This window comes from Mustelus asterias, chromosome 21 (genome assembly GCF_964213995.1).
Source record: "Mustelus asterias chromosome 21, sMusAst1.hap1.1, whole genome shotgun sequence".
Lineage (NCBI taxonomy): Eukaryota > Metazoa > Chordata > Chondrichthyes > Carcharhiniformes > Triakidae > Mustelus > Mustelus asterias.
Genome location: NC_135821.1, coordinates 52898616 through 52924812, shown reverse-complemented (window position 1 = coordinate 52924812; position 26197 = coordinate 52898616). Strand labels below are relative to the sequence as shown.

Sequence of the window (26197 nt, the reverse complement as noted above, 5' to 3'; positions counted from 1 at the left end):
AATGCTTCAGTGTGATTTAGACAGGCTGTGTGTGGGGGCATATGCATAGCAGATGCAGTCTAATGTGGATAAATGTGAGGTTATCCACTTTGTTAGCAATATAGGAAGATAGATTATTACTTGAATGGGTGTAAATTGAGAGAGGTGGATACTCAGTAAACCTTGGTGTCCTCGTGCGTCAGTTGCTGAAAGTAAGCATGCAAGTACAGCAGGCAGTAAAGAAGGAAAATTGTATGTTGGCCTTCATAGCGAGAGGATTTGAGTATAGAAATTGAGATGCTTTGCTGCAATTGTATATCTAGGGTTTTGGTGAGGCCACACCTGGAGTATTGTGTGCAATTTTGGTGTCCTTATCCAACGAAGGATGTCCTTGCTACAGAGGGAGTACAGCGAAGGTTTACCAGACTGATTCCTGGGATGGCAGGTCTGTCATATGAGAAGAGACTAAGTCAGTTAGGATTATATTCACTGCAGTTTAGAAGAGTGAGGGGGGAATCTGATAGAAACTTATTAAATTCTAACAGGGTTAATTCCGAAAGAATGTTCCTAAATGTGGTGGAGTCCAGAACTAGGGGTCATAGTTTGAGGATAAGGAGATAAACGTTTTAGAACGGAGGTGAGGAGAAATTTCTTCACCCAGACGTGGTGAATGTGTGGAATTCACTACCACAGAATGTAGTTGAGGCCAAAATGTTGTCTGATTTCAAGAAGAAATTAGATATAGCTCTAGGGGCTAAAGGGATCAAGGGATATGAGGGGAAGTGGGGACCAGGATATTGAATTCGACGATCAGCCATGATCAAAATGAACGGCGGAGCTGGCTGGAAGGACCGAATGGCTACTCCTGCTTCTAGTTTTTATGTTGCTATACAAGTAACCTTTGAACCCTGAAAATCCCTCCATAAATGGGGGTCGATTTATGTGCCCATTATAAAATATGAACTACTGGTTGTCATTTTAAAATGCGAAAAGTGCCCTGAATTAAATCATTATGATGCATTTTATTTAATGAATCAATTAATTCTACAAGGATAACTTTAACCACAATCAAAACATTTACAAAACCATCAAATTCATAGAGTTCATTTTAAGTCATTTTAGTTATGGCATTATCATGAGGATCCCACTTTGCTGTGCTATATGACCCTATGGCTCTGACTAAATTTGCTCCAAAGGCCCATCGAGTCTGCACTGACAACTATACTAAAGTCATGCTAATCCCACTTTCCAGCACTTGTCCTATTTCCTTGAATGTTATGATATTTCAAGTGCATATCCAAATATCTTTTTAAAGGTTGTAAGGTTTCCGGCCTCCATTATCTTCCCAGGCAGTGCATTCCAGATTCTCACCACCCTCTGAGTGATCTCTTTTTCTCAAATCCCCTTTGAATCTCCTGCCCCTCACCCTAAAACTAACCCCCTACCACCTTTCTTGAAAAGTGGAACCACATTCGCTGTCCTCCAGTCCTCTGGCACTTCCCCTGTGATGTGGAGATGCTGGCGTTGGACTGGGGTAAACACAGTAAGAGTTTTAACAACACCAGGTTAAAGTCTAACAGGTTTATTTGGTAGCATATGGCATTTGCTACCAAATGGCATTTGCTACCAAATAAACCTGTTGGACTTTAACCTGGTGTTGTTAAAATTCTTACTGTACTTCCCTTGTGGCCAGAGAGGAATTAAAAATTTGTGTCAGAGCCTCTGTAATTTCCTGCCTCACCTCCTACAGCAGCCTGGAATGCAATTCATCCAGGCCTGGGACTTTGTCCATTTTTAAGCCCATCAAAGCATCCAATACCACCTCACTTCCTATGTCAAACTGCTCAAGGTCCTCCCAGTCCCTTTTCCTGGATTATGTCTTCCTCCTCCTGAGTGAAGACCGGTGAGAAGTATTCATTTAACACCCTGCCAATGTCCTATGGCTACACCCACACACATTGCCCCTTAGTTTCTAATGAGCCCTATCCTTCCCTGGTTAATCTCTTCCCCTTAATGTATTTATAGAATATTTTAGGATTTTCCCTAATCTTATTCATAAGTCCTTTTTCATGCCCCCTCTTTGCTCTTCTAATTGCTTTCTTAAGTTCCCTCTTGCAGTTCCTATATTCCTCTAAGGCCACAGCTGAATTGTTCCCTTTGGACTTTCTAAAAGCCATTCTCCTCTTCCTCATCCAGTCCTGTATTGTCCTAGATATCCAGAGTTCCCTGAACTTATTGCTTCTACATTTTCCCCCTACAGGGGACATGTTGGACCTGTACTCTCCCCATTTCCTTTTTGAATGCTCCTCACTGCTCTGTAGTAGATTTCCCTGCAAGGAGCTGTTCCCAGTCAACTTTGGCCAGACCCTACCTTATTTTAATAAAATCTGACCTCCCCCCAAACCAAAGTCATCTTTTGCAGGCCACCTTTCTCCTTGTCCATGACAAACTTGAACTGTACCATGTTGTGGTTATTATTATTAAAATGCTCCCCCACTGCCACATTGAACACTTGTCCAGCTCTGTTCCCCAGAAGAAGATCCAGCACAGCTCCATCCCTTATTGGCCTTCTCCATAATGATACGAAAATCTCCTCTGAATACATTTCAAGAAATCCGCCCCCTCTAAACCCTTTACATTATGACTATTCCAATTTATGTTGGGGAAGCTGAAATCCTCTAGTATAATTACCCGATTGTTATTCTTACACATCTCAGTGAATTGTCTACATATCTGTTCCTCTATTTCCCAACTGCATCTTTGGGAGCCTATAATACACTCCCCCAGGAATGTAGCTGCTCCCTCTTATATTCTTAAGTTCTACCCACAAAGCCTAGTTTGAAGACCCTTTTATGATATCTCTTCCTTATTGGAGTGATTGACTCCTTATGCCACTTCCTTTTTTACACCCTCCACTGTCTCGCCTAAAGATACCCCGGGATGTTAAATTGCCAGTTCTGCTCTTCCCTCAACCATGTCTTTCTGATGGCAACAATATCGCACTTCCATGTGTCAGTCCATGCCCTTAACTCTTATCTATTACACTTCTAACATTAAAGTAAAGACTCTGTCAAGAGAGTAAAGACCTTACTTTACTCTCTTGACACAACATTTGGTGCTTTTGTTTTCAGAATCACCCCTCTACTACAAATCATCTCCTTCCTCTGCTAAAACCGTAGACATTTATGTTCCATAAAGCAGCTGCACCAACTAGCTGATGCTCTTAAATCTTTGCTGGACTTGGATTTGATCTGGCCTGCTTAAGTGTGGATATATGCATTGCTGGACTCCCTACTCATAGCGCACTTGGCTTGGGCACCTTCCATTCTTGCACCAGCTTTTCACTAACACCAAATTCTTCGCTTCAGTACAGTTATTTGACGAATTAACAAATGGTGCAACTTTTAGCTTGAAACCAGCTTCTTAATTCATTCCCTTTGCCGGAGGATCCACTCCTGTTTGTTGTTCGTCACAGATGCTCTGTTCTGTGTGGGCATGTGTTAAGTTCTTGTGCGTCATCTTGGAAATATGGCCTGTACCATGTGTTTGATCCAGTGAGCTAACTTATAAAGTGAGTGAAACATGCATTTCTGGGGTGACTAATTGAGATCAGCTCCTAATGCAAGTATAGCATTTTGTGGAAGAAAAGGGGGTTGATTTGTATGCTGAGTATAGGTGTAAACATGCACCTATACTCAGTGGGGTTGTCTTGTGCGTCCACTTGGTTCATTTTCAAATGTCTATTTTTCAGTTCCTCTATTTCCCCCACATAATTTCAAATTTCACAAAAATAACTGTTTTTGTACATGCTTGTTGTGGCTCTGAGGCACATAATGTAACCCTGATACTTCAAGTATGTGACCAAATCGTACCTAGTATATTTTATTTATTCAATTCTCTGAGAGAATGATAAATGGTGGTTGGTTCCTTGCTTAAGCAGAACTTTTTATAAAACTTTTTAGTTCTCCTTGGATCTATCAAGAAAGACTGAACTGGCTAAGGTTCTCTTCTCCAGGCAGGAGAAGATTGAGAGAAGGCTTTTAAAAATAATTTAATGGGATGTGTGTGTCACTGGCAAGGCCAGAATTTGTTGTCCATCCCAAATTGTCCCTGAACCATTACAGTCTTTCTGGTGTAGGTTCACTATTGGGAAGGGGGGGGTTTCAGGATTTTGATCCAGTCACAGTGAAGGAATAGAAACATAGAAAAACTACAGCACAAACAGGCCCTTTGCCGAACACACCCCTACCTTCTAGACCTACCTATAACCCTCCATCCTATTACGCTCCATGTACTCATCCAGGAGTCTCTTAAAAGACCCTATTGAGTTCGCCTCCACCACCACTGATGGCAGCCGATTCCACTCGCCCACCACCCTCTGTGTGAAAAACTTACCCCTAACATCTCCCCTGTACCTACCCCCCAGCACCTTAAACCTGTGTCCTCTCGTAGCAGACATTTCCACCCTGGGACAAAGCCTCTGAGAGTCCACCCGATCTATGCCTCTCAACATCTTATACACCTCTATTAGGTCTCCTCTCATCCTTCGTCTCTCCAAGGAGAAAAGACCAAGCTCCCTCAGCCTAACCTCATAAGGCATGCCACTCAATCCAGGCAACATCCTTGTGAATCTCCTCTGCACCCTTTCAACCTTTTCCACATCCTTCCTATAGTGAGGCGACCAGAACTGAGCACAGTACTCCAAGTAGGGTCTGACGAGGGTCTTATATAGCTGCATCATTATCCCCGGACTCCTAAACCCAATCCCTCGATTGATAAAGGCCAGCACACCATATGCCTTCTTAACCACCTCCTCCACCTGCGGGGCCGATTTCAGAGTCCTATGGACCCGGACCCCAAGGTCCTTCTGATCCTCTACAGTACTAAGAGTCTTTCCCTTTATATTGCACTCCTTCATCCCATTTGACCTACCAAAATGGACCACGACGCATTTATCTGGGTTGAAGTCCATCTGCCACTTGTCCGCCCAGTCTTGCACCCTATCTATGTCCCTCTGTAACTTCTGACATCCCTCCAGACTATCCACAACCCCACCAACCATCGTGTCATCGGCAAACTTACCAACCCATCCCTCCGCTTCCTCATCCAGGTCATTTATGAAAATGACAAACAGTAAGGGTCCCAGAACAGATCCCTGGAGCACACCACTGGTGACCGACCTCCATTTAAAAAAAGACCCATCTATACCCACTCTCTGCCTCCTTTGGGCAAGCCAGTTCTGGATCCACCGGGCAATGGTGAAATAATTCCAAGTCAGGATGGTGTATGGCATGGAGGGGAACTTGGTGGTGTCCCCATGAGCCAGCAGCCCTTGTCCTGGTGGAGGTCTTGAAAATTGAGGGCTTTTGATAGGATTACATAAAATTGATTTTTTTACTTGAGGGAGTGCAAAACTAGGGTCACCAATATAAGATGGTCACTGTCATAAACTAAAGAAGAAGAAATTTCATTAGTTCCGTTGTGGTGAGAATATGGAACTCTATATCAGATGGAGTAGTTGAAGTGAATAGATACATTTAAGAGGAAACTAGATGAATATATGGGTAAAGGAATTGATGGATATCTTAAGGGGCAGAATTGAAATAAGGAACAAAGAGGCTTGTGTGCAGCCTAAACACCAGCATCGCCCTGTTGCACTGAATAACCTATTTCTGTGCTGTAAAATTCATTGTGATTGTTTGTAATGATTGCAGCATCCTTTGTGACAAGAATTGGTTCAGGTTTTCTGTTTAATTTCTGAAATATGCATTAAGATATTTTGATGGGGAAAAGGGGCCACTGCTGGCCGAGTTCAGGATTTCTTTTATTTTCCAAGGTAAGTTGTGTGGGCTAAAGCTTTAGTGAGTTTCTGAACTTGCATTGGATGCTTTATGCTTTTAGTACTCTTTTTTTTGTGGGGGTGAATTCTGAAGTTTGCCAGATGAATAATCCTCTCCATTATTTGACATTTCAAGTTCTGAATGAATGAGTGGTGTTCTGTGGGCGGTGATATGGACTGCGTCACTTCATGGGTGGGTGGGTAGGAGTATTCAAATAGAACAGGCAATGTTAAATCCAGAAATAGTTTTGCATTTGAACTTTAAGAAAAATCAAGTTTGGAACTGTCTGGTTTTTGCCTCCAACAAATCAACAGTTATGTTAGCTTTTGCAACATTTTAAAATAGTTGGTCTTTCCCTTCCGACTGAGGAGGTAAATCTTGTGTGAGGACGCAATCATCCAGATCATTGACGTATCCTGTGGGTGGTAGGGTGTTTCCTATAGCGTGTGCCTTTCTAATGGAAATTAAGAGTTGCTCATTTATTGAGATCAGCAATACAACTATGTGATGGGATCAGGGCACTTGGGGAAAGGGGTGTGGTGATTAAATGCAGTATAGCTTGCACTGTACTTGAGCCTCTCGTCTGAAATAAATGTGCTGTAATTTCCTATTAGCAATCTTGGTGTCACAGTAATTTTCACCTTCCTGTTTTTATTTTTTTTAAACAAGTGTAGTTGTCAAACAATCTGTAGTGACTTTTAATCCGTTCTTTGCACATTGTTGAGGTTAATTTCTGTTCCATCCCCCGCCCTCCAACGCAAAACAAGTCTCTATGTAGCTTTGTATGCTTCCATTAATAAACAGATGGACACTTAAACAGAATTAGCATTCTGGAAGCTAACATTTAACTTTCATTCGCTTTTTCTTCCTGGTGACATTTGAACCCAAAAGCTCACAATTTAATTGCAATCTCATTTTTATTCTGTACATTGCACATTCTGCTCTTTTCTTATCTCATCACCTGTGCAATTCCTCAGCTTGAATAATGCCTTGTTCCTTGATCTCCACATGTTTGGTGCTAAAAAGTAAAGGAATATCACCTGAATGCTTCAATGTCAGGTTCCCCTTCCATCCCAGAGTAGGAGAGCCAACTCCCCCAATTTTGGAGTCAGTTGCGTGTGCAAATGTAGAGGGGAAAAAACTATCTTCAAGGATCTATGTCACCAGCAGAATTTGTTAATATTTCATAAGACAGAATGTTCACTGTATGAGCCATGCTGTTTTTGCTTCTTCCCCAAAAAGCATGCTGTAAACACAGACGTGTACAATATCAATTCTAAAATTCCTATCTAGTTTTAGTTGGAACAGTGTTGTTGATGAACATACAGAATACTTACAATGCTTTCTTATTTAATCTTAGATTACTTTCTCAACTAAATACGCTTTCTCACATCAACCTTTTTATTTCCTTTGTACTTTTGCACTCATTTGCCATTGTAATTACAATCAATAAATAAATGACATATAAATTGCTAGTATAAAGGAAGTCAACACTAACTAGTTTTGTCTTTTATTGCTGTCATACTGAATTGATATATTTATACTTGGAAGTTTGTGGTATTTTCATTCCCTGGGAAGGGAGCATCACTGGCAAGGCTGACATTTGTTATTTATCCCGAATTGCCCTTGAGAAGGTGATGGTGAGCCAATGCCTTGAATTGTTGCAGCCTATGATGTATTGGTACTCCCAGCCATGCTGTTGGGGAAGGAGTTCCAGGATTTTGATCCAGTGACAGTGAATGAACAGTGATACAGTTCCAAGCCAGGATGGTGTGAGACTTGGAAAGAAATCTGCAGGCAGTGACGTTTCCAGGCAGTGATGTTTCCATGCATCTGGTGTGATGTTATTCTATACCTGTTGAGAGGTGTTGGAGAAGGAGACTAAGCGAGTTGCTTCCATTCAACTTTTAGATGGTACGCATTGCTGTCATGGTGGAGGGATTGAATGTTTAAAGTGGGGATGAGATGCCAATCAGGTGGGCAGCTTTGTCCTGAATAGTGTTGAGCAGCTTGAATGTCGGATCTGCGCTCACCCAGGCAAGTGGAGATTATTCCATCGTGCTTCTGACTTGTGCTTTGTAGACGGTGAAATCAGGAGATGAGTTACTTGCTGCATAATTTCTAACCTTGGTCTGCTCTTGCCACCGTAGGATTTATATGACTGGTTCCTCTACCATTTCTGGTCAATGGTAACCCCCTCTGTGCAGGTGGGGGATGTTGTTGGTGGGGATCAGTCCAAGTAATGTTGTTGAATGTCAAAGGAGATGGTTAGATTCTCATTTGTTGGAGGTGGTTATTGCCTTGCACTTGTGCAGTGCAAGTGTTACTACTACTTATTAACCCAAGCCTGAATGTTGTTCAGGTCTTGCTGCATGTGGGTATTACAGCTTCAGCAATGGAGGAGTAGTGAATGGTACTGAAAACTCTGCAATCATTAGCAAACACCCACAAAGCAGTTGAAGATGGTTGGGTTCAGGGCACTATGCTGAGAAACACTTGCAGTAATATCCTGGGCTTGCTATAATTGGCCTTCAACAACAGCCAATTGAGACTTTTACCCTTAATTTTCAGTTACTTCAAATTTGCTGGGGCTCTTTGATGTCGAAGGCAGTCACTCTCACTACACTCCTGGAATTCAGATCTTTTGTCCATGTTTGGACAAGGACGGTTCTGAAGTCTGGGATCAAAGGTTTATGGCAGAACCCAGCTGAGCATCACTTAGCAGGATATTGCCATGTCAGTACTACTTGATGGTTCCGTCAATGATCTTTTCCACCTGATAGTGATTGAGAATAGACTGATGGGGCGGTAATTGACTGGGTAGGATTTCTTCTACATTTTGTGGGCAATACATACCTGGGCAATTTTCCACATTGCAAGGTAGATGCCAGTATTGGAGCCATATTGGAACAACTTGGTTAGGCGCAAGGCTAGTACGTTGGGCAAGTTCTTCACTTATGTTGGTTTGCTCACCACCTGCTTCAGGCCCAGTCTGGCAGTTATGTCTTTCAGGACTTAATTAGTTCAGCTGGTAGTGGTGCTAGTGAGCCACGCTTGGAGATTGCCATTGAAGTCCCCCCAGTCAAGACACATTTTGTGCCCATGCTGCCTACCCTCAGTGCTTCTTTCAAGTGGTATTTGACCGAGAGGGGCACTGATTCATCAGCTGAAGGAGAGGAGGCTTCCTTGCCCCTATTTCACCTGATGTCATGAGACTTTGTGGGGTCCAAAATCAATGCTGGGGGCTCCCGAAACCACACTCCCTCCTGATTTTTTTTTTAATGCCATTGTGCTACCACTTCTGGTGGATCAGTCCTTCCATTGAAGTCTTCCATTGGCTGTAAGTTATGATTTGGTGAGTATGACTATGTCAGGCTCTTGATTAACTAGTCTACACACCCAGTTTTGGTACAATTCTTCAGATGTTAATGAAGAGGACTTTGTAGTGTTGACTGGGCAGGATGTGCCTTTTTCATTTCTGGTGCCCAGGTCAACGGCAGGGGGTCTGTCCAGTTTTATCTTTTTTGATTCTTATAGCAATTTGATACAGTTGAGTGGCTTGCTAGGCCATCTCAACAGGCAGTTAAGAGTTAACTTCGTTGCTGTGACCATACAGTCACATGTAGGTCAGACTAGGGAAGAAAAGCAGATTTCCTTCCCTAAAGGACATTTGTGAACCAGATGGGGTTTTTAAAATAATCCAGTAATTTCATGGTCACCATTTCTGAGACTACCATTTCAATTCCAGACTTATTAATTAATTGAATTTGAATTCCACCAGCTGCCAAGGCTGTAATGTGATTTGGAGCCAAGTGGTCCTGGCAGAACCCAAACTGAACATCAGCAAGCAGGTTAGTGGTGTGTAGGTGCTGCTTGATACCACTGTCAACAGTTCCTTCCATCATTTTGATGACTGAGAATAGACTAGGGCAGTATTTGACCAGATTAGGTTTTCCTCCTTTTTGTGGACAGGACATAGCTTGACAATGTTTATTGAATACATGTCAATTTGTAGCTACTTTTTTCTGTATATTTGCATTTCCTTGTTTGTTAGTAGTTTTTGTCATAATATCTGTATATGGATGAAATTTATTCAAATTAGATCAACATAACTGTTCTAAAAAAGGAACAAATTTCAAAGAAATTTATGATGGCCTAAGACACAGCTTCAGATGGGTGAAACTAAAGTTTTAATTGTATAAAGTTGAAGGATTAAATTTTGTTTTTCTGTTAAGCAACCTCATCCCCAACCTAAGGAAAAGCTTCCAACCACAATGCTAAATATTTCAGGTCTATGGTACGTATAGATGTTAAAATCTTGAGCTTTCCTGTGGCATTGCAATGCTGTATATGCCAACATCAAGTGCAGATTGACTTAATACCCGATAAGATGTTGCTGAGTTCTTGGTGTTGTCAAGGTCAGTCATTTTAGGGAGGAGCTGATTTAGAGAACAAACGCTTCCCTTTTCGTTTTGGGGTATGGAATGGTATTTTGCCACAGGGCTGGGAACAGATTGTGTTCGGTCACAGTTCATTCATAATTGAGACAAAAAAAACAGGGGGTGTTTTTAAAAAAAAATAAAACAAACTGTGTATAGCTTCTTCAACTAATTTCACCGAGTTTTTTTTCTTCTTCTTACAGGAGCTGTTGGGGCTCAGCCCCTCTTCACGGTGCCAAGGCGTCCAGGATGTGGTACCATGGGAAAACCGATTAAACTGCTGGCCAACTGCTTCCAAGTAGATATCCCAAAGATTGACGTCTACCTCTATGAGGTAGATATTAAACCAGATAAATGTCCTCGCAGGGTAAACAGGTGCGTATAGAGAAGGGGATAACACTTGAGGTGGAAAATCAGGAGCATTAGTTACTTGTATGTCCACTTCTTTCTTACTGGGAGTATCAAACAAACTGATTATGTTGTTTAGCAGCACGTTGTGTGAAGTGCATTGTTGGATAATTTTGACTGCTGAGTTGTCTTCAAAGAACAGAGATTAAAGTGTACCATAACCATTGGCATTTAAATAATATTTAACTGAGCAATGAGAGGAGTAATAAGTCACTTTCAATATACAAATGCAGAGACTCATAACATAACTGGTATTGGCTTATGAGAAGACCAGGGAAAGTCTGGATACATTTTAGAAGGTCAGCAAATGTTGCTTTCTGACTTCGAATATTTGTTCATTTCTTAGCCTAGCAAAACAGTAAAAAATTTTTTGACTTAACCATAGAACCCCGCCAGTGCAGAAGAAGGCCATTTAGCCCTTTGAGCCTGCACCCCCCTCCCCCGGTAACCCCACATATTTACCATCGCTAATCCACCTAACGTACACATCCTTGAACACTAAGGGCCAATTTAGCATAGCCAATCCACCTAACCTGCACATCTTTGGCTTGTTTATTTTCTGATATGGTTGTTTCACAATACCTTAAAATAGCGAATCACCATGTCTTCAAACTCTCATTACTTGAAGGTGTCCTGTTCCATCTCTCCTTCACATTTGAGTATAACCAATTGTTCATTAGTGTAGTGGGCAGGCAATATATTTCCAACCCTGTCACCACCTCTAGCTGCTTCTGAACAATATTTGGCCGAATGGTGTGGTTTGATTTTCTGTCTGTCCCACTAGTAAAGCAATTCTTAGTCTTGGCACTTCCCAAACGCAAAGATAAAAGTGACCATGTAAGCAAATCAAATCTGTAAACTTATGTCCTACCAATCTAATGTATTTTACTAGACTACCCAAATCTACTGCACCATCACTGGGATTTAAATGGTAATAACCATTCTGCTGCAACCTCCAACTATTCCAAAAGGTCCATGTTACAAAATGATTTATAAAATCTTTGCGGAGACAAGTTTCAGAGCATGTCCAAAATATTGCTTCCTCTTCTATAACATAACTAGTACATTAAGCTGTTACATCATTTCAGCCATTATAAAAACACTCAATGGCATGTTTTATTATTGAAGGAATATGATTTAATTTGACTTGAAAGCAGCCAGCATTCATAAACTTCGCTGTGTGATTAGATATTTCAGTTGCGATTCCACCTACTGTCTTGGCATGCACCAATTTAAATTGGCTACACTGGAATTGGAAATTAGATTTTTATTTGGTTTGGAGAAGAAAACTTGGAGAATTAAGGTCACAACTCTGGAAAGTTCTTAGATTTTTTTTAAAAAACTGTTTTAATGGCACTGGAACAGTCTTTTTCCAAGTCTGTTTTTCAGTATGCTGTTAGTAATACTGTCATCCCAAGAAGACATGAAAGAAAAAATATATATCATCCTAGCTACTTTATAAAATTATATCTATATTAAATATATAATGGACAAAAGCTTTACATTGACTGAAGCCTTATTACCTCTATGGTATGCTATTATCCCCGGTAACTAAGGAAGACCCACAAAACCCCTTTACATTTCTAAGGCAGGCTCTGGCCAATGGAGATGATCCATCTCCGAGGACAAAGGACTTTGTAACTTCTGGTAAACTTATAAATGGATGAAACATTAACCATCTCAAGAATCCGGATCTGGAATATACACCCTTTGTCCAAAACAAGAGGAAGAAGTCAGACCTATGTCACATGAACCTCACCCCAAGCTGCTATAACCTGTAATATTGTCTTGTGAGGCTGAAGGAGGCAGTCTGTCATCTTCCATCAACAAAAGAGCACTAGAACTAGAGCTCTGTCTGGGTTTAAATTGCCTGACCCTCATCTATACTGTTTCTGCTGGAAAGTCTGAACTTCTCTTCTAGTGCCTGCTGCAAGACTAATTAATCTCGAGGTACTTCTCCCATCGTGCAAGTCACCGCTACTGGAAAAGTGGATTACCCCAGATCAGTTAGCCTCTCTGAAGGGATGCACCATTGGACTTTTGATTCTAGACTCACGTGAAACTAATTATTTTTATTTTGTCTGTGGTCTTTTGTCCTCTACCTTTTTCTTTCCCTTTTCCCTCTTTTATTGTGTGAATGTACCAGGGGTTAGGTAGTAATACCCCCTCTCCGCATTTGAGTGTGTGTAAAATAAACTAACCCTCTGATTTTGCCCTATCCCAAGTTTGCTGTGCATTATTAATAGAGGATTAGATACTTCAAACTGAGGGGTTGGGGAAATTATTCCGCCACTTATGAAGGGGGGAATCAAAAATTGAAAATCTTTTCTGTTTACAGACAGGTGGTGAAGGGAGAAATGAGGTCTGTTTTAAATTAAACCCCTTCCTGTCTGTAACAATACTATTTCATAATTCAATACACTATAAATCGCTTCTTAGATAATTAAATTCATGTAAAAACACGTGCAATTTAGAGGCAAATGGATAGCTGAGAGTGGCGTGACATTAATCTCTGGGAATCCCAAATGACATTTCCATCCATCTGAACAATTATATAACAGTCACGTGGATCCTAAAACTAGGTTGCAGCATTATATAATTTGAAGGTGTTTATTATTTTTTATAATACACACATTGTGAAGTTCATAGTTGCTTTCAATTTCAGGAACTTGCTGTGCAAATCATTGGGTAGATGCCAGCAGCTTGTGTCTGAAGTCCACATACAAGGGTTATTGCTGAGTGTGGTGTCAGGTTTGAGAAATATACTTGTTATAAACTGATAGTGAATGTCATTGCTATTGCAGCACTTCAGGGTTCTCTATATGCAATTCAAATGTCTGAGGTGGTGTCTACGGTATATTTTCTCTCTTGGAGGCACGTTAAATTTTGAAGTGGTGCAATATTACCTGTTAACTTCCAAAAATATGAATTGTATTTCAGTAAAGATTTAACCCGTAGGATTTTACATCTGAATGTTGCTTTCCATTTGGATATTATCCAGGTCTTGCTGCATTTGGACGTGAACTATTTCAGTATCTGGGAAGTCGCAAATGGTGCTGAACATTGTGCAGTCATCAGCGAACATCCCCACTTTTGACCTTATGATGATGGAAGGAATGTTGGGACTTTGTTGTCATCCTCTAAAACAGATGTTAATAAAAGTATAATTTATTTAACAATGCTCCCAACTCTTGTAGTCTTCACTACTGAATTACCAGATCAGTAAATTTTAAAAACCTGTCATTTGACTTGGCCTTAGTTGGGTTTCGGCCTCAAGATCATGTTGGACATTAAGGTGCCATTGGACTGAATTTTGTTCTTGTAATATAATACCTGTTTAAAGTGAGTTAGTGAAACTTGATTTCTGACAAAGGTTGATTCTAGTGGAAGTTTATACTTATTAGTTAGTTATATGGCAGCATATGAAATTCATGGATTGTAATATGTGAACAATCATAGATCATCAATTTATACAGAGGGAGCACATTTGCATTTATTGTTGGAAAATTGCATTCCTGGAGCAGGGGCTTCCTGTCTATAGAGGAATTAGTTATGTTGTGCAGCATCAGAGTTTGTCAGGAATTTCTGTTTGCTATTCATCAGGGTATAGAAATCAGGAAGTTGCTGCCCAATTTACCCTGCTCTTCCACAAGCCATGTGATGCTGGCACCTAATCAATGGATTCCGAGTTGAAATCCATAATCAGTGAAAGGGTGTGATGTTGCTGCACTTGCCCACAAGTTACCCACTAAATGTGCCAGAAAAGTTGAGACTGGTGCATTCAAGTGCAAGTGAATTTTTAACGGCATGAGAAACCTTACTGCCAAACAAACTCTCTGGCACTAAAAAAAACTCATTTTCAGAATTTAATTATTGTTGAAAATTTCATAATTAAAAAAAAAAATCCCAACTCTTAATCCCATCTTTATTTGCCTCTCATACACTTTCTGTGCATAATTTTACAATGAATTAAATTTTCTAATTCATACTTCCTGGTTCAGAGTGGGTGAAAGTTCTTCTGATTGGTTGATGAGCCATGCATTTAATTTTGTGTGGGTGTCGCTGGCTCGGCCAGCAATTATTGCCCAAACTTAATTGCCCTTGAGAAGGTGGTGGTGAGCTGCCTTCTTGAACGCTGCAATCCCAGTTGTGTAGGTACACCTGGTGTGCTGTTAGGGAAGGAGTTCCAGGATTTTGACCCAACAACAGCAAAGGAATGGCAATATATTTCCAAGTAAGGAGAGTGATGGCTTGGAGGGAACTTCCAGGTGATGGTGTTCCCATGTATCTGCTGCCCTTGTCCTTATAGAGGGTAATGTTTGTGGGTTTGGAAAGTGCTGCCTAAGGAGTTCTGGTGAGTTTCTGCAGTGCACCTTGTCGATGGTACACACTGCTGCCACTAGTCGTCAATGGTAGAGGGTGTGAATATTTGTGGTATCACGTAGGTGCTTTGTTCTGGATGGTGTCAAGCTACTTGAATATTGTTGGAACTGCACTGGTCCAGGCAAATGAAGAGTATTCCATCACACTCCTGACTTGTGCCTTGTAGATGATGGACAGGCTTTGGGGAGTCAGGAGGTGAGTTAGTCACCACAGGATTCCTATCCTCTGACCTGCGCTTGTAGCCACAGTATTTATTCGGCTAGTCTAGTTCCGTTTCTGGTCAATGGTAACCCTCAGGATGTGGTTAATGGAGGATTCAGCAATGGTATGCCATTGAATGTCAAGAGGCAATGGTTATAATCTCTCGTTGGTGATGGGCATTGCCTGGCGCTTGTGTGGCACAAATGTTACTTGTAGGTCCAAGCCTGGAAATTGTCCAGGTCTTGCTGCATTGGGCATGGACTGCTGAAGAACTGCAGATGGTGCTGAACATCATGCAATTATCAGTGATGGAAGGAAGGTCATTGATGAAGCGGATGAAGATGGTTGGACCTAGGATGGTATTCTGAGGAACTCCTGCAGTGATGTTCTGGAACTGAAATGATTTGGTGTCCTAACAACCACAGCCATTTTGCTTTGTGCTAGCCATGGCTCCAACCAGCGGGGATTCTGCCCCCCCACAAGATTCCCATGGAGTCCAGTTTTACTAAGGCTCCCTGATACCACACTCGGTCAATTACTGCCATGATATCAAGGGCAGTCACTCTCAACTCACCTCTGGAGTTCAGGTCTTTTGTCCACGTTTAAGCCGAGGCTGTGACGAGGTCAGAAGCTGAGTGACACTGGCCGAACCCAAACTGAGCATCAGTGAACAGGTTATTATTATGCAAGTGCCGCTTGATAGCATTGTTAATGATCCCTTCTATCACTTTACTGATGATCGAGAGTAGACTGATGGGATGGTAATTGGCTTGGTTGGATTTGTCCTGCCTTTTCTGTACAGGACATACCTGGGCAATTTTCCAAATTGCCAGGTAGATGCCAGTGTTGTAGCTGTACAGGAACAGCTTGATGAAGGGCATGGAAAAGTCTGGAGCATGTCTTCAGTACTATTTCCAGAATATTGTCAAGACCCATAGCCTTTGCAGTATCCAGTGCATTCAGCCTTTTCTTGATATCACATAAAGTAAATCAAATTGGCTGAAGACTGGCACTTTTGATGCTGGGGATCTCTAGAAGAAGCGAGAATGAATCATTCACTCGGCATTTCTGGCTGAAGATTATTGCAAGTCCTTCAACCTTGTCTTTTACACTGATGTACTGGCCTTCTCCAATATTGAGGATGGGATGTTTGTGGAAGCGCCTCCTCCAGTGAGTTGTTTTAATTGTTCACTGCCATTCACGACTGGATGTGGCAGGACTGCCAAGCTTAGATCTGATTCATTGGTTGTGGCTTGGTCTATCACATTCTGCTTTCGCTGTTTGGCATGCAAATAGCTTCACTAGGATGACATCTCATTTTTAGGTATGCTGCTTCTGGCATTCTCTCATACACTTTTCATTGAGCCAGGGTTGATTCTCTAGATTGGTGGTAATTGTAGAGTGGGAGATATGCTGGGCCACGAGGTTACAGATTGTGGTTAGGTACAGTTCTGTTGTTGCTGATGGCCCAAATCGGCCTGCTTCTGAGGGTGCTGGCAATTGTACCATTTTTCCTCTTTGATTCTTCAGTCCTGAGTTGCTAGATCTGTTTGAAATCTATTCCTTCTAACAGGGTGGTAATGTCACACAACATAATGAAGGATATCCTCAATGTGAAGACAGAACTTTATCTTGTCATGAATCATGCTGATGTTATCTGCGAGGGTGTCCCAACTTGAAGCACCAGTTCGTGGTTGTGTATAGTTTTGTTTTTGGAATGATGAGGAGTCACATGAAACCCCAGTGAGAGTAACGTCCAGTTGTCATATAATAATTATTACAGACTATTAATTAAATTAATGAAAGAAATGCACACAAACAGGACTACAATACTCTAAGTATATGAATCACTAAACATACACAGTTCATGTAGAAATTATACCTTGTTTCAAAATATATCTATGATCCCTGAATTCCTTTAGACTTCCCCTTTCCCAAACAACATCCAAATTAAATAAATCTATAAATCAAATCCAATTTATAGTCCACATTACTGGGCTGAGGATTAAGTCTTGGAAACGTCTTTTCCTGGTCCAACGAAGATCTTTAAACCGCCTTTGAGAGCTTCTTGTATTGCCTAGGCAATACACACTTAGATGTGAGTTTAGCCTCTGGTTGAGAGTTGTGAACTGACCTCTCAGGTTGTTTGATGTAATCTGACCTCTCGGCAGTTGGATGTAAACTGCTTCTGAGAGTGCTGGCAATTATACAATTTTTCCTCTATGATTCTTTATTCATTTGTATTTGGCTGTCTGCATCTCTCAAATCCCTTGACTCTAGAAATTAGCGTGTGTATACCTCCACTTATCTCTGCTGTCTGGATAATCTCTTTCTTACTAATAGGGTGATTTATACCTGGTTCTATCTGCATGCCTGCTAATCTCGTTCCTTGTAAAATCATATCTTTTGAATGCTGGCTACTCCATCACTAGGCAGATTTTTACCTGTTGCTTGGTTGACCGCATCCTATCATGCCTTGTTAAATTTTTGTTACTGCTATTACTAGGCAGATCCATGATGGTCACACAAGGACTGTGCAGTGGTTATTCTTACCAAGACTGTCATGGACAGATGTATCTGCAGCAGGCAGGTCGGTGAGGAGAAGGTCAAGCATGTTTTTTCCTCTTGTTGGTTCCCCCAGCACATGCCACAGAGCCAATCTAACAACTATATCCTTTAAATTCAGCCAGCTCAGTCTATGGTAGTGCTATTGAGTTACTCTTGATGCTGGACATTGAAGTCCCCCACCCAGATTGATAAATTTAACATCCTTGCCTCCCTTGATCCTTCCTCCAAGTGGTGTTCAATATGCAGGAGTAAGAATTAATCAGCTGTGGGAGGTGTTGGAGGGTGTGGTACATAGTTATCAGAAGGAGGGTTCCAGCTATGAGGGCTGGAGTTGATGTTCACTGTGCTGCCATCTCTGCTGACATACCCAGGGATGGTCATGGTGATGTCTGGAACTAGATCTGTAAGGTGTAACTCCTTGAGGTTGTCCCACCATTCAATGTGATTATGGTTGATCTGCAACCCTCCTTTGTCACAGATCCCTTAATGTCTTTGGTTAACAAAAATCTTTGTGCCTGCCTCTGCCTCTGTCTCTGTGGGTGCGTGTGTGTGTGTCTCTGTCTCTGTGGGTGCGTGTGTGTGTGTCTCTGTCTCTGTGGGTGCGTGTGTGTGTGTCTCTGTCTCTGTGGGTGCGTGTGTGTGTGTCTCTGTCTCTGTGGGTGCGTGTGTGTGTCTCTGTCTCTGCGGGTGCGTGTGTGTGTGTCTCTGTCTCTGTGGGTGTGTGTGTGTGTGTCTCTCTGTCTCTGTGGGTGCGTGTGTGTGTGTGTGTGTGTCTCTGTCTCTGTGGGTGCGTGCGTGTGTGTCTCTGTCTCTGTGGGTGCGTGCGTGTGTGTCCCTGTCTCTGTGGGTGCGTTGCGTGTGTGTGCCTCTGTCTTTGTCTCTGTGGGTGCGTGTGTGTGTGTGCCTCTGTCTCTCTCTTTGTGTATGTGCCTTTGTGCATCTGTGTGGCACGGTTTGGCACTCTACTTTGCAGTCTATGCCTCTTAGTCCTACATTCCCAATTAGCAGAAAAGTTCTCTATCTACCTGATCTGTTCCCCTTAATATTCCTACATTTCATTTCGGTCACCTCATAAATTCCAGAGAATACAATCCATGTTTGGATGATCCGTCTTTGTACTTTTAATCCTTGGCGTCCAGGTATCATTCTGCTTAATCCACGCTGTGTCAGACAGATCAGGCAAAAGCCAAGGCCAATATATCCTTACTATGGTGCCTAGAACTGCTTGCAATACATCCAAGTTTGATTGAACTAGGGCTATGTATAAACTGAAACATGACCTCTACTCCCTTGTATTCTCACTCTCCAGATAGAAAGGCCAGACATCCATTGGTCATTTTAACTATTTTCTTTACCCTTTATAACATTTTAATGATCCATGTAGGTGGACACCCACGTCTCTTTGGAACTCACCATTTAGAGAATACCCTGTACTTTCTAGGTCCAAAGTTGGTGACGTCACAATGACCCTCATTGAAATCCATTGTCACACTTTTACCCATGCACTTAATCTGTCATATTTTTATTTAATATTATGCTTTCACCCATGCTGCTTACAATGTTGCCTTTCTTTGTACTATTGGCCAACTTGGATATGTGGCTTTTGATCCTAATTTCTGACTCACTAATGAATAAAGTAAATAGTTGAGGCCCCACATAGTTCCTTGCAGGATGTCACTGGTCTCATGTCGATCAGTCAATTTCCTAATCAGTTCAATAATTGGCCTTTAATTCCATGAGATTGAATTTTAGCTCAAAGTCTTTTATGAGGAACTTTATCACATGCTTTCTGGAAACCTATGTAACAAATCCATTGCCAATTCCCTATCCATTATTTTAATGACCACTTCAAAAACCTTCAATCAAGTTAATTGAGCATGACCCACTCTTTAAAAATCCATGCTGACTTTTCTGAGCAGTTGAATACTTTCGAGGTGTCAGTCACTGTATCCTTAATTATAGACTCCAGGCATTTCCTGACTAAAGATGTCAATCTCACTCTGGTTCCGAACCTTTTCAGTAACACGGCACACTTCAATGAGACAAACAGCACACACACTTTGTTTCAGCTGCCAGTCCTGTCCCTCCCTTAGCCATGTTTCAGTAATTGCTATAATATCCCAGTCCCACGTACCCATCCATGCCCTGAGTTCATTTGCCTTGCCCGTCAGGCCTCTTGCATTAAAATAAATGCAGTTTAATCTGGACTTCCCTTGCTCTCCGTCTTGCTTTTGCCTGACTTGTCTGATACTAGGATTACTAAAAACACCAGGTTAAAGTCCAACAGGTTTATTTGGTAGCAAATACCATAAGCTTTCGGAGCTTGCTGCTCCTTCGTCAGATGGAGTGGTCTCTGTTCTCCAACAGTGCACAGACACAGAAATCAAGTTACAGAATACTAATTAGAATGCAAATCTCTACAGCCAGCCAGGTCTTAAAAGGTACAGATAATGTGGTTGGAGGGAACATTAAACACAGGTTAAAGAGATGTGTATTGTCTCCAGACAGAACAGCTGGTGAGATTATGCAAGACCAGGGGCGAGCTGTGGGGGTTACTGATAATGTGACATAAATCCAACATCCCGGTTTAGGCCGTCCTCATGTGTGCGGAACTTGGCTATCAGTTTCTGCTCAGCGACTCTGCGCTGTCGTGTGTCGTGAAGGCCGCCTTGGAGAACGCTTACCTGAAGATCCAAGGCTGAATGCCCGTGACTGCTGAAGTGCTCCCCCACAGGAAGAGAACAGTCTTGCCTGGTGATTGTCGAGCGGTGTTCATTCATCCGTTGTCGTAGCGTCTGCTTGGTTTCCCCAATGTACCATGCCTCGGGACATCCTTTCCTGCAGCGTATCAGGTAGACAACGTTGGCCGAGTTGCAAGAGTATGTACCGTGTACCTGGTGGATGGTGTTCTCACGTGAGATGATGGCATCCGTGTCGATGATCCGGCACGTCTTGCAGAGGTTGCTGTGGCAGGGTTGTGTGGTGTCATGGTCACTGTTCTCCTGAAGGCTGGGTAGTTTGCTGCGGACAATGGTCTGTTTGAGGTTGCGTGGTTGTTTGAAGGCAAGAAGTGGGGGTGTGGGGATGGCCTTGGCCCATGCAGACGCTACGACAACGGATGAATGAACACCGCTCGACAATCACCAGGCAAGACTGTTCTCTTCCTGTGGGGGAGCACTTCAGCAGTCACGGGCATTCAGCCTTGGATCTTCAGGTAAGCGTTCTCCAAGGCGGCCTTCACGACACACGACAGCGCAGAGTCGCTGAGCAGAAACTGATAGCCAAGTTCCGCACACATGAGGACGGCCTAAACCGGGATGTTGGATTTATGTCACATTATCAGTAACCCCACAACTCGCCCCTGGTCTTGCATAATCTCACCAGCTGTTCTGTCTGGAGACAATACACATCTCTTTAACCTGTGTTTAATGTTCCCTCCAACCACATTATCTGTACCTTTTAAGACCTGGCTGGCTGTAGAGATTTGCATTCTAATTAGTATTCTGTAACTTGATTTCTGTGTCTGTGCACTGTTGGAGAACAGAGACCACTCCATCTGACGAAGGAGCAGCACGCTCCGAAAGCTTATGGTATTTGCTACCAAATAAACCTGTTGGACTTTAACCTGGTGTTTTTAGACTTCTTACTGTGTTTACCCCAGTCCAACGCCGGCATCTCCACATCATGACTAGGATTACTGGCACTGCCTTTACTTCTTAATGTGCTCTCTTTAACTTCTGTGCTGTCCTCAACCTTCTCTTCTGTCTCCCTACTGCTTTGGACCCCACCCCGCCTGCCAAATTAGTTTAAACCCTCCCGAGTGGCTCTAGCAAATCTCCCCGCCAGGATGTTAATCCCCCTCCAGTTCAGATGTAACCCATCCCTCTTGAACAGGTCAGCCCTTCCCCAGAAAAGATCCCAATGATCCAAAAATCTAAATCCCTGCACCAGCTCTCAAGCCATGCATTCATCTGCCTAATCTTCCTATTCCTACTCTTACCAGCACGTGGCACTGGTAGTAGTCCAGAAATTACTACCTTCGAGGTCCTGCCTTCTGCCTAACTCTCTATATTCACATTTCAGGACCTCATCCCTTTTCCTACCTATGTCGTTGGTACCAATATGTACAACAACCTCTGGCTGCTCACCCTCCCTCTTAAGAATGTCCTGCAATCGCTCAGAGACGTCCTTGACCCTAGCACCAGAGAGGCAACACACCATCCTGGAGTCTCGATTGAGGCCACAGAAACGCCTGTCTGTACCTCTAACTAGCGAGTCCCCTATTACTACTGCTCGCTTGCTCTTTGCCCGATCCTGTCCCACAGCAGAACCAGCTGTGATGTCACAGGCCTGGCTGCTGCTGGTATCTCCCCCTGACAGGCTATCCCCCTCAACAGTATCCAAAACGGTATACCTGTTTTGAAGTAGAAAGGGTCGAGAGCTTCAAATTTTAGGTGTCCAGATCACCAACAACCTGTCGTGGTCCCCCATGCCGGCACTATCGTTGAGAAAGCCCACCAACGCCTCTACTTTCTCAGAAGACTAAGGAAATTTGGCATGTCAGCTACGACTCTCACCAACTTTTACAGATGCACCATAGAAAGCGTTCTTTCTGGTTGTGTCACAGCTTGTATGGCTCCTGCTTTGCCCAAGACTGCAAGGATCTACAAAAGGTCATGAATGTAGTCCAATCCGTCACGCGAACCAGCCTCCCATCCATTGACTCTGTCTACACTTCCCACTGCCTCGGCAAAGCGGCCAGCATAATTAAGGACCCCACGCACCCCGGACATTCTCCCTTCCACTTTCTTCCTTCGGGAAAAAGATACAAAAGTCTGAGGTTACGTACCAACCGACTCAAGAACAGCTTTTTCTCTGCTGCTGTCAGACTTTTGAATGGACTTACCTTGCATTAAGTTGATCTTTCTCTACACCCTAGCTATGACTGTAACACTACATTCTGCGCACTCTCGTTTCCTGCTCAATGAACAATATGTTTTGTCCGTAAAGCACGCAAGAAACAATGCTTTTCACTATGATAATACATGTGACAATAATAAATCAAATCATTTACACTCAGTGCCCACTTATTTTTGGTTAAATATCAAAAGAGCCAATCTCCTCTGCATTCCATTGTAATTGGGTGAATTGTGACATTCTCGTCTTTTATAAGCATGGGAACCATTGAAGAGGAGTTGTACAGACCACTGGGCTTGGAGTCTGCCTCACACCGGTTGAAAAGCACTGCACGGTCACTCTGGATCTGCTGAGAATTTTCCACACTGGATGAGCTCAGTTCACCCAGCAACTGAAATTGCCCAAAGCAACTCCAATCTGATTAGTGAATGCTGACATTCAAGCTACCTCTCTTTTAAACTGCTGTAGTCAGTGTGACCCACGCTGTTCATTGGCTCCACGCAGTTGTAGGGATCATGAGGATCTGCATCTCCAGAGTCTTCGCACTCCACAAAAGCAAAACCTCAAAGGGCCATAGTAGCTGAGAGCTGGTTCCAGCTCTCAGCTACATGGCAGCCCCTGTTCCCAAATCACCAACGTAGACCTTGCAGTCTATAGCTCTCGGGCTTGTGGAGTAATGTGATATTCTTCAGCTCTGTTTTCTTCTGATGGCTATAACTGCTATAGTGCCATTGGAGCGAGAGCCCAAACTTTGGGAACTGACAGGGAGAGAAAGAAAAAAATACAAAGTTGAGCTAGGAGTCTGCCCCACGGCCATGGCTGCAAGAATACTTGCACACTTCTTGCGGCACCCCACACTGCCGTGCCATACAGGTTGAGGACCACTGGTCTATAATTCCCTGGATTCCCTTTCTCGCCTTTTAAATAATAAATTTTCCTAACTAAAGGAATGATTCTCAAGTCAAGAAAATTCTAGAAGATTGTGGCTAGGACATCTTTAATGTTCTCACCTGACTTTCTTTAAACCTTGGTATGGAAACCATCTGGTCCTGGGGATTTGCTACTCTGGTGTTATTATTTTCTTTCATTAATGTTATTTAGCTGATGTTCAATTTGGTGAGTCTCTGACCCTGATTCAATATTAGTTTCCTTAGGATGACCAAGATGCTGACCTGTTCCTCTACTGTAAATATTTTATCAATTTTCAAGGAGCCTACATAACCACCTTTTTGGTTTGAATTTTATATCCCTTAAGTTTATTTTGATACTTCCTTGTTTTGTCATTCTTTGGTGTTATTTGCATTTTTTTGCATTCACTGAGATCTGCTGCTCTTTACATTTTTGTATGTTTTTGGTTTTATGTTGTCTCTTACCTCCAGTTGCCCCTTATGAATTTAAACTGATTCTTTATTACATGAAATTATTTGTGAACATCTACTATTGTTTTACCAATTAGTGGATTTGCCCAGTTTGCAGTGGAGTCTGCCACCATCCCACTAAAGTCAGCCTTTCCTTAATCTAGATTATTAGCTGTTTTCCATTTCTCCCTTCCAAATACTGCGTTGAACTGATGTCCACATCTTGTTCGGTTGTTTATTAAATCTGGCACACTGCTAAATGCTAACTCAAATATAGCTTGCCCCCTTTGTTGACTCTAGGGTGTATTGCTGTAGAAAACTGCACAAGAAATTCACTACCTTTCTGACTTGATCTCATGTGTCTATCCCAATCTATATGAAACTTAAAAACCTCCATTAAAACCATTCCACATTTGCTGTGTGCTTGTCTAATCTTTGCATTTATATAATCTACCAACATCTCTGAGGTATCACCAAAGTAGAGAGCAAAATGTCCATATACTGCTCCTCCTCCTCTCTTTGTTCCACTGTCACCAACTCATACTCTAACTCAATGACTTTGAGCTGTTCAAACACCTCTACTAAGCAGAGTCCAATTGCCAACTAATCAAATCACATTTCTTGTGCAGTATGAATTATTTTTCCCGTTACTGTTGGTAATCATATGATCTACCCTGATGTGTGCAAGACGCTGGACTTGGATCAGTGGAGAGATCTTTGGTCTGTAGGGCTGGAGAAGGTCAGAGAGATCGAGAGGGGTGAGGCTCGTTGACTTGTTACTCTTGACAGCTTGTTCATTCCCTGGAACAAGAAGTACACAGCATACTTTGTTTCCTTTTATATTGAGGGTCATTGAGAAGATTAGAGTTGAAGAACACTCAACAATCCTGCCAACTTTCTGCTGAAAGTTGAAACAGGCTTTTTCGCCCTGAGTATCAATCTGCCCTGTCAGATTAATGATAAACAGAATCTGATAAAATGAATGGAGGGAGGTGTAGTGTTGTAAAGTAATCCATAGTAGTGCAGCTAATGAAATGACTCTCTCTAGAATAGTTTCTGCTTTGGCAGGTTATAAGCTAAATGAAATAATTTTATCCATTAGCAGTCAGATGACGTAACTGTTGGAACAAGGCCCCATTTTATAAAAGGAACGTTTAGTCAGTTGGGTAATAGATTGTCTTTGCTGCTTGAGGTGTTCCCAACCAGGGCAGAGGTCATGAAGAAGCTTATCCTTTAAACATTTCATGGACTAACCTGCAGAAGATTATGGAAACAATATGCTCTCTTCACATCCACATGGTAGTATAAAATAAGAAGCCCCACATTCTGGGAAAGTCCTAATTTGTGTGGTCAGTGTTGAGTTAGCTATTTTCAACTGGAATGGTATTGAGGGTTCTAGAATGGTAAACAACTGATTAGATAACCACCTAAAAGAAATGCACCTGTGGGAAAGTAAAGTAGAACCCAGCTGGAAGATACTCCTTCTCATTAGGCTTCAACCTTGGCAGCTTTGTCTCATGAGGCAATGGCTTGGCCAAATCTGTGTTAGTCATAGAATCCCAACAGTGCAGAAGGAGGCCATTTGGCCCATCGAGTTTCCACAAAGACAGTCACTCCAGGTTGGAATCGATCCCAGGTCTCTGACGCGGAGAGGCAGCAGTGCTAGCTACAGTGCCGCTAAACATTGTGTGGCGTGTCTCTGGAGCCCCATTTGGATATGCCAATCTCTGCTACATTTGCTACAAAAACAGTAGACTAAGAAGGTACAAGAATTGTCGGCCTTTGTTTTCTCTGGACCCTCTGTTCCTCCAGCTGAAGTTTCCATTTCTGCTGATCTCCTCCAGTGCCCCTCCAAATAGTCAACCTCCAGAGGTCACGACCATTGACAATTGGCTTGCAGTTTTCAGTGTCAGTTGTAAATATCCTTTGATGGATGGACACCTTTGACCAAGACAAGATCATCTTCCTGATGTTGATGATCAAACTAAACTCTTTATGGGCATGAGAGAGAGTCTGTCCATTTGCAACTAATTGCAGGATGCTAGTGCGATATGTTCAGCTTGGAGCAACTCTCTGATGAGAATTTGGCACACTTTTGTCTTGG

General features: G+C 42.4%; 1 protein-coding gene and 1 long non-coding RNA gene across 3 annotated transcripts in view; one reads left to right on the top strand and one right to left on the bottom strand.

Moving 5' to 3' along the window:
• The window catches only part of LOC144509275 (uncharacterized), a 217595-nt gene that overhangs the window by 39647 nt on the left and 151751 nt on the right, over positions 1 to 26197 (bottom strand). The gene's annotated exons all lie outside the window — the stretch shown is intronic.
• Positions 1 to 26197, top strand: part of LOC144509271 (protein argonaute-3) — a 139987-nt gene that overhangs the window by 43819 nt on the left and 69971 nt on the right. Inside the window, exon 2 of one of the 2 annotated variants that reach the window (XM_078237890.1) lies at positions 10462 to 10592. In XM_078237890.1, coding sequence (XP_078094016.1) covers positions 10588 to 10592 — 5 coding nt within the window. In that variant the 5' untranslated portion in view covers positions 10462 to 10587. Of the gene's footprint in view, positions 1 to 10461; positions 10634 to 26197 lie in introns of both variants that reach the window. The other variant, XM_078237889.1, reaches the window with a different exon arrangement.